Source organism: Aedes albopictus, chromosome 2, assembly GCF_035046485.1.
Source record: "Aedes albopictus strain Foshan chromosome 2, AalbF5, whole genome shotgun sequence".
In the NCBI taxonomy this organism is placed as follows: Eukaryota; Metazoa; Arthropoda; class Insecta; order Diptera; family Culicidae; genus Aedes; species Aedes albopictus.
The window spans coordinates 320,121,987-320,138,810 of record NC_085137.1 but is presented as its reverse complement, the minus strand read 5'-3'; the positions used below and the strand labels follow the sequence as shown (position 1 = coordinate 320,138,810).

Genomic DNA, 16,824 nt, shown 5'->3' with positions numbered 1-16,824 from the left:
CACTTTAAAACAACTTTTGCGGATAACATCAGTAGCAATTCAAATATTGCAAAAAAAAAATCTGTAAAACCAGTACCCAGTGGATCTCCATGGAACCATGTGATAGAATTGTGTTCAACAAATTTAAACTTTGAGTTAAATAACTTCAAATATCAAAAAAATGAAAATGCCACTTTGGGGCGAAATTGATCAGTATACAATTAAGCATCGGTTGGAAAGGAATATTTGCTTCTCCGCATAATTTTGCTCTTCTAAAACCGAATAACGCGTTTAAAATCTTATAACTAGTGAATTTAATACTTTAAATGCAAAAATAAATTTTGAAATATCCCCTTAAACGCCTAAAGGTAGGCAATTTCATTTAAAATAAGTGATTTCTATCACAATAAAAGACTATTTCATCATAAAATGAACTATTTTATAACTATTTCATGTTCTGGTTAGCTACATAACTTCCCAACCAAGGCTCTACAAAAATGTTAAAACAGAGAATTTACGGGAAGTCCTATTGGCAATCGATTGTTTAGTACCAATGATTTAAGCGAAAAGAGAAATACATTGCAAATTCCTAAAAAAAATAAGGCTTAACCTTTTTCTACAAAAATAAAAGTTTACACTCATCTCTAGACATCTACGAACCAGATGCCGTAAACAGTTTAAGATCATTACGACGCTTAAGAGTTCCTAGTATGGAATTACAATGTAGTACCCGAATGATCAATTTCACCCCGATGATCAATTTGACCCCGGTTTACGGTACCCGTAGACGGTAAGTGCAAGAAAGTGCTTCTTGTTTGAGGTGAATGTGTAGTGAAGCAACGTCAAAGAAAACTTTGAGCGCTGCCGTGGGAGTTGAAGAGAACGCTCCAGACACCGCCATTTAAGCACATCCTTTGCAGATGGCCTAACTTTGATTGGATCGTTCTCATTTCACCCTTTTGCCACCGCACAAGACATCCATAGGCCAATATTGGCCGAACAACAGTTGTGTAGATCCATTTGATATACTTGGGTTTAAGACCCCAAGTTGTACTGAAGGTTCGCCGGCTTTGTCCGAAGGCCATACAAGCTATCGGTTTTTGAGCATTTGATGAATCCAATTGGAAATCATTGGAGATATACCATGACTCCGTGCGGCTTCCAATATGGCATCGAAAGGCACATTGTCAAAGGCACCCTCGATATCTAAGAAAACACCTAAACAATATTGCTTTTGAGCGAATGCCTTCTCGATATCGTAAACAATCTTGTGTAAAAGAGTCACAGTGAACTTACCAGATTGGTAGGCATGTTGGTTCACATGAAGAGCCACGTTGGCCAGATGAACATCACGGATGTGATGATCCACAATACGTTCTAAGCATTTCAGAAGAAAAGAGGTTAAACTGATAGGTCTGAAACTCTTTGCTTCTTCATACGACGCACGACCCACTTTCGGAATAAACTTCACAGTAATATCCCGCCAGGATTTGGGAATATACCCTGTAGCAAAACTGCAAACAAGTATTTTTTTCAAAACATGTTTGAAATGATCAAATCCCTTCTGAAGCAAAATAGGATAAATCCCATCTGCCCAGGAGATATGATAGGAGCAAAGCTATTTAGTGGCCATTCAATCGATTCTAGAGTTATGATACCCCGAGCCGAAGCTAAAGAATCATAACTACAAGAAAAGACATCAGGTTCATCAAAAGATGAAATATCCACACATCCAGGGAAGTGTGTGCTGAATAAGCATTCCAGAACTTCCTCATCAGAGGAAGTCAAATCGCCATTTGGTAAACGAAGTTCGTTCACTCGAAAATCCTTAGACTTCGCAAGGATTTTATTTAACCGACTGACTTCACTCGGACTGGAAACATTTGTACAAAGGTTTTTCCAGCCGGATCGTTCAGCAGACCGAAGAGCTTTCTGATAGGCCTTGCGAGCCGACCTAAAATCCTCCGATCAAGCAGAACGTCGTCTGTTCCAACTCTGTCTACATTGTTTCCTGAGTTTCGCCAGATCAGAGTTCCACCAAGGGGTTCCTCTTGTGATCTTCACAGACCGTAGAGGGCATGCTTCTTCAAAAGCTTCCATGATGAAGGTCGTTGTAGTATCAACGGCATCATCAAAATCACTCGGAGTGTCAATGAATGGTGAGAATCCATGAAAATTGGCCGCAACCTAATCAGTAAAAAGATCCCAGTTTGTTGACCAGGGAATTCCTGAAACGCAATGTTTGCGAAGTAACATTTAAATGTTCAAAAAAGATGTAGCGATGGTCAGATAAAGATTCTTCATCTGACACATGCCAATTCGTCAGCTCGTGACTAATTCTACTAGAGCAAAGCGTTATGTCTAACACTTCCTCTCTAGCAGGTACCATGAAGGTTGGGCGGTTGCCCAAAATCAAAATAAAAATAGCAGGATTGAAACTTGAAACCGTTCTACTCACGTCATGGTTCATTTTTTATGTATGCAATATATTATTTTCAAAAATATTGTTTCTTAGCATAGAGATTAAAATAAAAATGGTTCAGTTTATCGTAAAAAAAAATCAAGTAAATAGGTAAGAGTGCACCTGTAAATATTAATGAACATTATCAGGTCAAAGAACACGGGTGAAAACAAAACTGAGTGTCTAATAACATTGTCAAAATTTCAAAGGAACACCTGTTCTTATGTCATATACTCGAGAAAACCCAAAACTTTGAACTGAAATTCGTAGCCACGTTCTACAACGACACTATTATGTGAACCAATCAATCATTTTTGCACAACCGTATCAAATTTTTATCTCTAGACGAGACGTCTCAGATTAGAGCAGAGCTATAAAACAGCAAACGATACTCACTGCAACAGCCATTTACAGAGCTGATAGGAAGTGCGTGGTGTGTTAGCATGAAGTTCACGGCAACCCTGGTGGTGCTTGCACTGGCCGTGCTGGTCGGCGGCGAGCAGGTATCTTATAGAAAGTAAATTTGAAACCAAATTCCAGATACACTTCCATAGTCGACCATCTAAAGTTGTGCATTGTTTCAGTTTCAAAGTGTTTAAAATAGACGTGGCCAGCCAAGAGCAACACGCTCTACTGAAGCGTTGGGAGGATGTGGAAGGAGTAGACTTTTGGGATCGTGCTGGGCGCCGAGTTATGATCCACCCGGAATTGCAGAAACATTTTGAAAATTTCTTGGTTGCAAACAAAATTGCTCACGAAGTTATCATCGAGGATGTGGAAGCGTAAGTATCAGTGCCCGCAGTTGGTGGTCAAAGTTGCTGAACCTGAGTTTACCGTATTTCAGGACTATTGAAGCTGAGCGAAAATACGATCAGGAATACAAGAAGTCTAAAGCCACCTTAGGTCGAAGCACCGTTGACTTCGAGCACTTCTGGGATACTCAGGAGATCTACGGTTATTTGGATGAACTGGCAGCCAGCTATCCCAATTTAGTATCCGTGGAAGTCATTGGACATTCCCATGAAAATAGGGAAATTAAAGCCATCACCATCACCAGCACTAATGGCCAAGTGAGCGGTACAAAGCCCGTTATTTTCATCGATGGAGGAGTACATGCGCGGTAAGAAAATGTTTTCATGTGACTGTTCGAACCTGTTACTATTAATCAAATTTTGCAATTTGGCAGAGAATGGGCTGGAATCATGTCTGTCGTATACCTGATTCACGAACTGGTAGAGCACAACTCCGACTACCAAGACATGATGACAAACGATTGGGTTATCGTTCCGGTGGCCAATCCAGACGGTTACGAGTTCTCGCACACCTCGAACCGTATGTGGCGTAAGAACCGTTTCCCATCTTCCATTCTTTGCACGGGAGTTGATTTGAACCGCAATTTTGAGTACATGTGGGCTTCTGGTAGCAATGTAAGTAGAATTATTAAAGAGTAGTAAAGTATCCTAAATAATTACAAATATTCTACCATTTTCAGCTCTGCTCCGACACTTACCCAGGCACGGGACCAGTATCCGAGCTGGAAACTCAAGCCTTGGTCTCGCTCATGAGCCGCTACAGAAACAATTTGTCTCTCTACCTGGCCGTACACACCTACGGAGATATGATTCTGTATCCCTTCGGATATGCTTGGCCCTTCATCCCGGTTTCAAATGCCGCCGAACACATCGCTATGGGAGAAAAAGCCAAGGCTGCCGTTTCGGCCGTTGGTGGCCCGAACTACATTGTTGGAAACAGTGCCGAAATTTTGTACACTGCTTACGGGGCCAGTGACGATTACGCGGTGGGACTTGCCGGCTTCACGTATGGTTTTACGCTGGAGTTGACCGGAGGAGGCTCGCAAGGATTCGATCTGCCTGCGAGTCAACTTCAACATGTGGCTCACTCTGCCTTCCAAATCTACAGATCCATGGCGAACGATATTTAGACAATAAATGCTGTTGTATTTCTTTTGAAAGCAGTTTTGTGATACGTATGATTTTTTTACTGATTAACTTTTATGTACAACTACAAAAATGACGGGAGGTGTTAGACTGGGTTAACGGCATTTTCATTTTTTTTTTTCGATTCGTTTGTGAGATCGGTTTCATCCCCGTATTCCGCATTGTGATTTAAAATGGGAACGAGTAGCGGGACGTTACAACGTTGCAATAATTCCCATTTTGAAAACTAACTGTTTCATTACCTTACCTTACCGATCAGGCTAAGGCCTGGGTGGCCTCTGCTGTACATAGTAGCCGCCTCCATTCCACTCGGTCCATGGCTGTTTGTCTCCAGTTCCGCACTCTGCGTAGGGTCCGCAGATCGTCCTCCACTTGGTCGACCCACCTAGCTCGCTGCGCTCCACGTCTTCTTGTACCGGTCGGATGACTCTCGAGAACCATTTTAATCGGGATGCTATCCGACATCCTGATGACGTGACCCGCCCACCGTAGCCTCCCGATTTTCACGGTATGGACGATGGTTGGTTCTCTCAGCAGCTGATGCAGTTCGTGGTTCATTCGCCTTTTCCAAGTCCCGTCTTCCATCTGCACTCCGCCGTAGATGGTACGCAATACCTTCCGTTCAAAAACTCCAAGGGCGCTTTGAATGAGTGTAATCAGTTTCGTACCTTTTAATTCCGCCCTATGTTGCTTATCCTTTGACAGATACGCGTATTTCGACTATCACTTGTAATCTTCCTCAGTGTCCTCAGTGTAGATTACAAGTGGTAGTCGAAATACGCGTATCTGTCAAAGGATAAGCAACATAGGGCGGAATTAAAAGGTACGAAACAGATTACACTCATTCAAAGAGGGTATTCTGCTTAGACGGTTCGAAAAGTCGGTACAAGATCCAAGGGCGCGTTGGTCCTCTGCACGTAGGGTCCATGTTTCGTGCCCATAGAGGACGACCGGTCTAATCAGCGTTTTGTAGATGGTTAACTTCGTGTTACGGCGAACTTTATTCGATCGTAGAGTTCTGCGGAGTCCAAAGTAAGAACGATTTCCTGCCACAATGCGCCTCTGAATTTCTCTGCTGGTGTCGTTGTCGGCGGTCACCAGTGAGCCCAAGTACACGATTTCTTCAACCACCTCGATTTCATCACCGTCGATATGAATTCGGGGTGGCGGGCGCAGTGATTCCTCCCTGGAACCCTTTGCCATCATGTACTTTGTCTTCGACACATTAATGACTAATCCGATTCGCCTGGCTTCACTCTTTAGTCGGATGTACGTTTCCGCTATTGTCTCAAATTTACGAGCAATAATATCAATATCATCGACGAAACCAAGCAGCTGAACGGACTTCGGGAAAATCGTCCCACTCGTGTTTATCCCCGCTCTCCTAATTACACCCTCTAAAGCAATATTGAACAGCAAGCACGAAAGACCATCACCTTGACGTAACCCTCTGCGAGATTCGAAGGGACTCGAGAGTGTCCCTTATACTCGAACTACGCACATCACTCGATCCATCGTCGCCTTGATCAAACGTATCAGTTTATCCGGGAATCCGTATTCGTGCATAATCTGCCATAGCTGTTCTCGATCGATTGTATCATACGCCGAGTTGAAATCGATGAACAAGTGATGTGTGGGCACGTTGTATTCGCGGCATTTCTGCAACACCTGGCGGATGGCGAACATCTGGTCCGTTGTAGCGCGTTCACCCATAAATGCAGCCTGGATATTGCCCCACGAACTCTCTTGCAATCGGTGATAGTCGGCGGCATAAAATTTGAGGGAGTATCTTGTAGGCAGCGCTCAGTAGTGTGATCGCGCGGTAGTTCCCGCACACGGTACCTTCCATCCATTCCTCCGGTAATACTTCCTCCTCCCAAATCTTGGTAATAACCCAGTGTAGTGCTCTCACCAGTGTTTCTCCACCGTGTTTTAGAAGCTCGCTGTTTCATATCTATTGCAAATTTTACAAGGAATATGCAAAAATATTTGAGGTTTACCGTCGTATTTACGAGTTATTGTGGAAAATCTGATCAAAAAGGCATCAAATCGGTGTAACGTCACGGTAGAATGGGCCACATCAAGGACCACATACATTAAAATGTTTTATGTATTCATATAAATGTTCTACTTTTTGTTTTCATTTGTCAATATACTAGTTAAAAATAATACGGAACGAGCTCACTACTAAACCACCCATCCTTGTGTTTACTGGAGAACATAATCAAAAAGAGCTGATCTGCATTTCACCCACGCACACGCAAAACACAACGCACGGCACAGATCACAGCGTAATGTTCACTCTGTCTACCAGAGTTCCAATAAACTAATTGGGTTTTTTAATTTAAAAAAATGTATTGATTTTTTAATTTTATAAGAAAGAGCACCTTTTTCTGAGGTACTATGATTTTTTTCAGATTTTTAGAACTTTGTTTTGATACCTAAAATTAATTTCAAAGAGATTTTTTGAAATAACCTTTTGACAGGTGGGCAACTGTTTGACAGCTCCGCCCAGTACAAACTGGGACGAGGGGTAATTCGACAAATCGCTCCCATATAAACTTCAAATTGATTTTTAAATAGGTTCCCGGGCTCCAAAATTCATGAAAATTTGGATTTCGGCTCAGTTTGACATGCAGATTCAGAATATCGAATTATCTCAACACCGTTAAAGAAGCCAATTACCGTACACACAGAAATAAATGAAATTTAAACATATCTATCCAAGCCAACCGAAGCAAACACGTTGCGATATCTATTGTGGTCGCGCACCGCGCTTATTAGCTATTCCACGACGGCACGATCATTCGTTGATGCCTATTTCGAGAGCTTTTGCCAATAAATCTATTCATACCGCAATCTATCGCCAACCAGCACCGACCGTTGATAAACAGCGAGACGTACAATCTGCATAAAATCAGCGATCGACACCCAGCACAGTGCTGGATATACACTTCCACAACAATTGACAGTTTCGAAAGCTCATATATGATAGCTCATGAGTTAGTTCTAGCTCAGTACGAACGACGCCCGCCGCGGAAAAATGTTTCGCTTTGCATTTCTGCTGTTTCACGCTACTGTCAGTATCGATATGGCAGTCTGTATCAGTGCAACATGCAACAGGTAAAGTTATAGTTTTCAATTTGTCGAATCCGGTGATTGCCGTATTCAGTGCTGGTTTATGATTTACTGCTCTCGTGTCATGTGATAAGCTATTCCATTTATTCTGTAGGGCAATGAAACTTTATGGAGTTGTGCCGAAAACCGAAGGCCAAATGCATTATTTGAGATTGCTAAGTGCATACAATGAGTCGTTGGATTTCTGGCTACTGACGACTGTTACCAATGAGGAAGCACACGTGTTAGTTCCTGCTGAAGCTGAAAATAAATTTCAAAGAGATTTACTAAACAATCATTTGGAGTTCTTTGTGAAGAATCCGAACATCAGTGGATGTACAGAAAGCAGTAGATTAGAACGCAAAGCGCAGTATAGATCGAACGAATCGCTTGACTTTACCAGAAGATATCTGAGCTACAGTGATATCAACAAGTACATCGACTATTTAGGGAGGAAATACGCAGATATGGTTACCATAACGAACGTGGGTAAGTCGTATGAAGGAAGGACGCTCAAAACTGTCACCATTGCCAAAGGTCAACAATCCCGCCAAGCAATACTCATTGACGCCGGCATCCATGCTAGAGAATGGATAGCACCGGCTACTGCCCTTTACGTAATTAATCGACTAGTGCAGCACGCAAATGAGAATCGTGACTTGCTGAACAATCTCACGTGGATTATTTTGCCACTTGTGAATCCGGACGGCTACGAATACTCTTTTAAAACAAATAAGTTTTGGCGCAAAACGAGGCAGCCTTATAGACGCTGCAAAGGAACGGATGGTAATCGAAACTTCAATTTCCACTGGGGAGAGAAAGGTGCTTCTAAGTACGAGTGTGTCAACACATTTTCCGGCCCACGACCATTTTCGGAACCTGAAACTCAAGCCGTACGTGATTTACTGGTAGGCAAGAACGATACCGTTAAGTTTTACCTTTCGTTGCACTCCTACGGTCGAATGTTGCTCTATCCGTGGGGTTACAAGAAGGATCTACCCCGGAAATGGAGAAATATGGACGCGGTAGCTCGAGCCGGAGCGTCTGCCATGCAACGATCGCACAGAGTGGACTATAGAATAGGTGGAGCCGCAAAAGTCCTATACGAAGCGTCAGGTGCCAGCGATGATTACGCACTGGCAGTCGCACGAATTCCGATTGCGATCACAATGGAACTTCCAGGCGATGAGAGGGGATTCCACCCTTCTGAGTCGAAGATTAGCGCATTTATCGAGGAAGCTTTCACGGGGATACGTGCGATGGCACTCAAAATGATGGAAATCCAGGTGTAGAGAGCAATTCCGAAAGCATCGATTAGCAGTATTAGTTCAAGTGGTTGAGTAAATGCTTTAGTGATTAGTGACTGATGTAGGAAGTTACCATAAACGTGACTGCATGAACATACGATACAGAAGCATGTAGTAAAGGAATTTTACAGATAATAAATATCAAGCTTGATTTAAAGAATAAAAACTTTTCAATTATACCATCATTTGAGAATTTATATATCCCGATCAAAAGTTTGGTGTCACCTTCTTAAAATAATGTAATTTTTTCAGGCCCATATCTCCACCAATGTGTGTCCGATTTCAAAACTCTAGGTCTCATTCAAAAGATAATAAGTCAAAGTAACTTTGAACATGATTTATGTAAAACTTTTACAAAAATATTTGTATGTAAACTTAACCCAAAGTTACCAAATTTTCTAAAAAAAATGAATATAAATTTACGGCAGTGTCGCTGGATATTGGGTCGACCATATTTTATGATGAGAGCGGTAATACAACCTATTTTCTATTAGCTTTCAACTGCTTGTTACAGAACTTGGCTAAACAATCTAAGAAAAAAGTTATGAGGTAAACTAATCCTTGATGTCATCGACCAAAAGTTTGGGGTCACCCCTCAATATAATGTATCAGCCAAAAGTTTGGGGTCACTTTCGTAAAACATGGAAAAGTGATTTGTTGATATCTTCGTCTTCTATAGTTGAATTTTAATTCTCATTTCAACGACAATTAACTAAATTTACGTTTAATATTTTTAATTTATTTAATTTTTTTTTATTATTCTGGCTGAAAGTCTCTTAAATAAAGACAAATCAATCAATCGTTGAGACCGGCCCACTATTTACACCTTGTCTTCAAAAATATTTAAGGTGGCGATTTTCTGAAAGTCCTCCCCAAGGAAGTAAGGAAAATGCATTTGGTTTCTCAAATTGATGGACTCCTAATGGGGAGCCAAACTGCAAAACGTACCTCTATTTTTCCTCTTTTCAGAAACATTTCGTTTTGAGATTGTTTAAGGAGAAAATTTCGAGTTAACACGGTTTAAATGAACCAACAATTGATTAAAATCGAGTGGTCCACAAAAATGGATGTGGCTCTAACTAACGGGGGGTCCATTAAATTGAGTAACCAAATGCATTTTCCTTACATTTTTGGAGCAGACTTTCGGAAAATCGCCACCTTAAACTTTTTTGAAGACAAGGTGTGGGCCGATCTCAGCGAGAATCACTCAATAATAGAAAATATCAGAACAAGCATTGGTGAAAGTCATTTTTCTGATTTTTGTCCGCCTGTTATCCTATAGTACGGAACTGGTAGTGGTTCCAACACGACGATCGATTCTTGCATGAGTTCCATCAGAAATAAGTTCAGGTTTTAAACCGAAAATTATTCAAAGAAACCTGCTTATGGACTGATAAGGTGATGTATGTAGTAATGTTCTATCGTCACTTAAACCGGTGCAGCCGATTTTCCCTTATGTCGTGACTCAAAAAAATAGATAAAGAATGATATTTTCAAAAAAGTTCTTCCTCTTCCAAATCTTCTTCCAAAAAATCATATTCTTGCCAATTCTTTGGGTATCTTATCTTATTAGAAGAAATAAGTATTTCGTTGAATCAGTGATTGTCGGTTATATGTTGTCACATCGTATAAGCTACAGGGGATGGCCAAAATGTTTGGGATAGGCAACTTTTTTTTTCTCTCATAAAAAAGTTCAACAAGCTATAAATTTTCATAGAGCGCATCAAAAAATCTCAAATTTAGACTGTTTGTCAACCTATTATGTGTGCATCATTGGTACAAATTTGGGCTCGATTGATTGATATTTCGCAAAGTTAGAACCGTTCGGGTAAAACACTATTTTTCAGACAACTCATTTTTGATGTGTCATATCTCGGAAACCAGTGAACCGAATTGAATGAAATTTTGAACGTACACTAACAATATGTAAATTAGGGCAGTTCAGATTTCAAACATGTTAAAAATTCAAAGCTCCCATATGTTCATTACAATCCTTAGTGCAAAACTGGAGTCCTGTAAAATTTTTGGACATTTCGGTGGTGATTTAATGGTGGCCCAAGAGCAAAATAGGTTTGTATGGGAATTACTATGGAGAATTTTCAAAAAAAGTTCTCCACGTTGTAGAGCATTCACACATGGATAAAGTCATAGGGTCAAAGTCAAATTGAATTCTTCAGATCTCAATGATGAATGTTACCGAAGACCGGAACTTATTTCGACAATCGGCTAAAAAGATATTTAACAATTTCTCACTCGAATGCGCATCTTCATACACGATGTCCTGCAAGGTGTGCAAGAAGCTAACACGCATACTATGACTGCGTGTCAAGCGTGTCGGTCGAGCTGTGGTCTTCTGTTTAAGCATGCATGTATGAATATTGATTAATAACTTCTTTTTCGTGAGTCAAAATGAGTTGCGGTCTTCGGCAACATTCATCATTGAGATCTGAAGAATTCAATTTGACCTTGAATCTATGACTTTATCCATGTGTTAATGCTCTACAGCATGGAGAACCTTTTTACAAAATTCTTCATAGTAATTCCCATATAAACCTATTTTGCTTTTGGGCCACCATTAAATCACCACAGAAATGGTTGAAAATTTGACAGGACTCTAGTTTTGCACCAAGGATTGCAATGAACATATGGAAGCTTTGAATTTTTAACATATTTGAAATCTGAACTGCCCTAATGTAAATGCTTCATAGATACTTTTTAAACGTTGAAAAAAGTTATCATGGATTGACACTTTTTGGATTTTTCTCGAAAAAATGTAATTTTTTTACATCAATGTCAATAAATTTTTGTGTTGATATCCAAAGATTTTCCACTTCTGATCTCAATCAGATATATTAGAGCCTATTTAGATTGAAGGAAGAACACATTTAGTAATTTTTGTGTTGTATTGTAAATTTGACTTATTTTCCTCTATATGGGTAAAAATTTCAATCCGGTATAACTTAAATCGCCGTGAGAAAATATTACATTTTATAACGTCGTATTAAGTTTCAATATATTGTTGATAAACGTTAGAAAATTCATTCAATTCGGATCCGAGATATGACAGTTCAAAAATTAGTTGTCTAAATAATAGTGTTTTACCCAAACGGTTCTAACTTCGCGAAAAATTAATCAATCGAGCCCAAATTTGTACCAATGATGCACATATAATAGGTTGACAAACAGTCAAAATTTGAGATTTTTTGAAGCACTCTATGAAAAGTTACAGCATGTTGATTTTTTTTGTGGGAGAAAAAAGTTGCCTATCCCAAACATTTTGGCCATCCCCTGTATGTGTTGTATAAGTTTTTACGTTGTTGTTTATAATGCATTCCAGTAAAAGCAATTATTGCAGGCACTTAAACAACGCCAGAATTTTGAAGCGTTTTGCAATCCCACGGCTTAATCTTTTGAAAGAAAAATTCAAAACATTCGACTGTGTACTTCATGCGTTGCGTGATGCAACAAATGTCGATGAACGATTCATACGAAAACAAAACGAATATCATCGCTAGTTGTATTTTATTTTCTTCTTTCTGGCGTGACACCTCAACTGGAACAGAACCTGTTTTTCAGTTTTGATATCTTAGAATTTAAGTACTCTCCATATACTATATATAGTCTTGTTAAATGCTGCACGTTTACCCATACAACAATATGCGTTATATGGTTTACTTTAAGGATGTACCTGTATCTTTTCTGAATGACTTCCAAAGTAGTACAGCTACTGATACTTAACAAATGTAAGTATTACATGGAAAAATGTTTTCAAATATCAGCCTATCCATTGAATGCACATACTCAAGCAACTTCAAGTCTATATTGCACCAGGCACCTGCGCACGCGAGACCTACATTGGAGTGCACTCAATGCTCTGATCTCTTTGTAAACATGACTTCCATCAAATAACTACGTTATCGCTAATCATTCAATAATCGCACAAATTGTATATAAAAGAACATACACTCTCTGAACACTATCGCTAGTCTTTTTTCGTTCACTGATTGCATCGCTAGTCGTGTGCCCTTTTCACTATCATTTGTCGAAGAACCGAAAATGATTCCAAGGATAGTGGTGCCTTTGTTATCGGTACTAGTCATAGTTACCGCCAGGCGATCATACGAAGGGTAAGAGTGAAAGAAATTAATAACCATCACTATGTGACGAAACTTTTCCCTAAATTTGTGCAGATATAAGGTGTACGGAGTTGTGCAAGAAACACCAGACGAAGCTGAAATTCTCTATCGGATTCAGCAAGCCAATCCAGACCTGGACTTTTGGCACCTGACCAAGCAGCCAGGCGACGAAGCAAGGGTTCTTGTGGCTCCCAAAGATCAGCGATCATTCCTAATCAAACTCATTAGACATGGCCTGCATTACCAAGAAGTCATCTCGGATGTCGAGAGGTAAATCCGTTAACTGGATCGCTAAGAAAACATGACCCTTTTACACCCGTTTTCAATTCCAGCATTATGGCTCCCTACAGCGTACCCCGGACACGTAGCATGGGCGGTGATGTCGACATTTTGAATTCCTATCTTCGACATGACGAAGTAAATGAATACCTGCATGCACTTTCCCGTAAGCACTCTTCCCTGGTCAGTGTTGAAGAAGCAGGAACATCATTTGAGGGTCGCTCAATCAAGACAATCACAATCAACAATAAACCTGGTAATGCTGTAGTGTTTTTGGATGCAGGAATTCATGCCCGCGAGTGGATTGCACCTGCCACCGCAATGTACGCCATTCAGCAGCTTGTCGAACACGCCAGTGAAAATCAAGACGTTCTGGGAAATTTGACGTGGGTCATTATGCCTGTTGTGAATCCCGACGGATACGAATTCTCGCATGAATCGGACCGCTTCTGGCGTAAGACGCGCAAACCGACAAGCAAACTCTGCAAGGGAACCGACGGAAACCGCAATTTCGATTTCCATTGGGGAGAAGTTGGAGCCTCCAATCAAGGATGTGCCGATACCTACCGTGGAGATACGGCTTTCTCCGAACCGGAAACCAGAGCTGTTCGAGACGCTGTCATTAAGCTGAAGGGAAGTTGCAAGTTCTACCTTTCACTGCACTCGTACGGAAACTACATTCTGTATCCATGGGGGTGGACTAGCCAACTTCCGGAGACCTGGCAGGATATTGATGAAGTTGCTCAAGCTGGTGCAGCGGCCATCAAGCAGGCCACCGGATCAAGGTACACAGTGGGTAGTTCGACCAATGTGCTGTATGCTGCAGCAGGTGGAAGCGATGACTGGGCTTTGGCCGTTGCCGAAGTTCCAATTTCGATCACCATGGAGCTTCCCGGTGGTGGTAACGGAGGATTCAACCCACCTCCCTCGTCTATTGAAAAACTCGTTAAGGAGAGTTGGGTGGGCATCAAAGCAATGGCGGCGAAGGTGGCGCAAAAGTTCTGAATAAACGAATCTAAACTGTACTGTACCTTGTAGTCTTCATTTTGAAGGATAATCTAACCAGAAAAGTCATATTCTACTCGAAATCTCAAAAATACGATTCTGATTACACGGTGCGGCAAAGTTTCAATTAAGTACTGCCCTGTTTTTTTGCTTATCTCTTGCACTGAAGCTGTTTTAAAGGCTATAACTTTATTCTGAAAATCAATTTTCTAAAGAGATCTCATAAAATCAAGTCTTATATAATGTAAGATTCAGTTGAACCAACTAAATGTATGTAGCTATGTACCTATGTGTGTGGGGATGTGTATGTTCGAAATATGCAACTTGCCACATTTTCCTGGAATAATCAATGGCTTGAACCGCAACACAGATAAGATGGGCTGAACAAAGCTATTCAGTGAGGTAGGTTGAAGTCGCTCCAAGTAACTACTGCATCATGCTATTACTCATTTGCTGACAAATGGGTTTGAGAAAGATGGAGCTAGTTCGAATGAATCCAACCTACCTCACTCAGCAGAGCTCGGAACGCTAGATGAGATTAGGAAGGCTATTTAAGAACTATACCTGTAAGCTTGATGGACTCATTTGCTCAATTTGAATATACATTTAGCTAGGATTGACTTATGTCAAATATTTCACCACTTTTGACAGTTAAATTTTGATCAAGGTGTACAGACATTGGGCGAACAAAAATATTTGTCACTCTCGAAAAACGAATAGTGACAAACAGAGCCAAACAACTTTCCAAAATGTATCTGTCAAAAATGGTCAAATATATGTCACTCAGGCCGGAAGACGCTTGTCAATACCGCTACTGCGCTTATTTTTCCTTCTTTATATAAGGTCACGAAACGGCAAAAATCATATAGGACACTTAAGCGGTTACAAGCAGTAAAGACAGGCTCAAGTCCACTGGAGAAGAATACAATGCATGGGTATACTGTAACCACGCCCGTCGTTCAGTATGACCCTCACCGAACCGCTACCAATTGTTCTACTACCAACTAGACTACCACCCGAGTGACACCCGTCAAGAATGTGTGCTGTCACAAATGATGATATGCAGAAATGTGTTTCTATGAGATCAGGCGAAGCAGTTTGTTGCTTGTTGGTTCCCTTCTTAAGCATGTGGCTCCCATTTTCATCCTACGAAAAACAAAGGATTGAAACACTGTTTGTTTTGTTTATCATTTTTGTATTTTTTGTTAGAAGTGAGCACGCATGAAACCAAAAAGAACGGAATCAATCGGTGCCGTAATCGCTTGTTATCGGATAGGATGAATATGGGAGCATGAGATCAATGATGGCACTCGTACCCTATAAGGAAAAATGCTAGATCAAATACCTAGCTTTACAGCTGAAAATTCTCTTTTCCATACGTAAATAAGCCTAAGTTTTCTGAGTTTGTTATTTTCAGTTCAGTTCTCTTATGTAAGTATTGAAATCAGGCTTGGCATTGGTCACCGTTGGCAGTCATTTTCAAATAACCTATGATAGTGTTTTGTAATCAGAGTCACCCAATCGCAATAGGCTCATCAAATCATTTATTACGTTGCTCGGGACCTCGTAGGTTTGCGAACGAAAGTTGAATGGTTACTTCGCGTTACGCGCTGTAACCATAGAAAAACTCATCGAAGTTTTCCAAACATTGACCCTCGCCGCGTACTGAAGTGACGGTCGCGAGGTTCTGTTCAGCAGAAGAAAAAAAAACCTTGCATACCGCAGCTAAATTCATTACTTAATAGAAAACATTTTACAAGTTACTTAGTCCTAGTAAAAACTAAATAAAACCACAAAGCCCAGGCCGGATTAGGGACATCGATTGTATATAATGATGGCGTATTTTCTCCAGGTACTCTGGCACAAGTTGAGATGCACTCCATTACATATATCGTTGGAGAAAAGTCAATGTGCAGGCCCTATCGGCACTCGACCCGATTCCGGCGTAATGTAATGTTACTTAGAACCGTCCATACATTTCGTAGACTGTTCAGAAGAAGCGGGCGATGTGGATTTGACTAAAGTCTACCGTACATATAAATCTCGTCATTCATCCATTCTTCTCTTTCTATTGTTTGTTTCACAGATAGTGGGTATAACACACAATAACAGAAAATTTGCAGATTTCTTTATATGTTTTCAAATCAATCGGTAAACAAATGACAAGAGTTTTTACGTTTATTCAAATTTTATTTGAAATAAGTACATACAACCCGATGCAGCGATGATGCTGAAAATCAGACTTTCCGGGAGGACCTCATACTCGAGCCAAGCTTTTGCGTGCTTCTGCGGCACTCTTTCGATTCCGCGCTGTTGAGACCTGGTGGCACTCTAAATGCGTTGCTGCTAGGTTGGGATCTTGGTTGGGATTGACTGCAATTGGTTCTGTACTCCACAACATAGGTACCTACTGGGACACCGAGCAGAGGAGTAGACTGGATTGGCTGGAGGAAATCATAGAGCATTTAAATATCATGCTATTTTGAATTAGCCAGAGCATAATTGATGTTTATTACCTGAAGATGTTCCACGCATCGGAAAGTATCTGCACAACTGAAACTGAAACCAATATTATCTTGCCG

General features: G+C 40.7%; 3 protein-coding genes across 3 annotated transcripts; all 3 read left to right on the top strand.

Moving 5' to 3' along the window:
* Nucleotides 1–2,802: 2,802 nt before the first annotated feature.
* On the top strand, nt 2,803–4,424 carry LOC109622199 (carboxypeptidase B-like). Its single transcript, XM_020076429.3, has 5 exons — nt 2,803–2,957; nt 3,025–3,222; nt 3,285–3,560; nt 3,627–3,867; nt 3,933–4,424. Exons 1-5 carry the CDS (start codon nt 2,884–2,886, stop codon nt 4,380–4,382), a joined length of 1,239 nt encoding a protein of 412 aa, XP_019931988.3. The 5' UTR covers nt 2,803–2,883; the 3' UTR covers nt 4,383–4,424.
* Nucleotides 4,425–7,075: 2,651 nt separating this feature from the next.
* Nucleotides 7,076–9,019, top strand: LOC109408644 (carboxypeptidase B1). Its single transcript, XM_019681977.4, has 2 exons — nt 7,076–7,521; nt 7,631–9,019. Exons 1-2 carry the CDS (start codon nt 7,442–7,444, stop codon nt 8,805–8,807), a joined length of 1,257 nt encoding a protein of 418 aa, XP_019537522.4. The 5' UTR covers nt 7,076–7,441; the 3' UTR covers nt 8,808–9,019.
* Nucleotides 9,020–12,788: 3,769 nt separating this feature from the next.
* On the top strand, nt 12,789–14,267 carry LOC109408643 (carboxypeptidase B1). The gene is made up of 3 exons (XM_019681976.4): nt 12,789–12,949; nt 13,013–13,228; nt 13,291–14,267. Exons 1-3 carry the CDS (start codon nt 12,879–12,881, stop codon nt 14,240–14,242), a joined length of 1,239 nt encoding a protein of 412 aa, XP_019537521.3. The 5' UTR covers nt 12,789–12,878; the 3' UTR covers nt 14,243–14,267.
* Nucleotides 14,268–16,824: the final 2,557 nt, after the last annotated feature.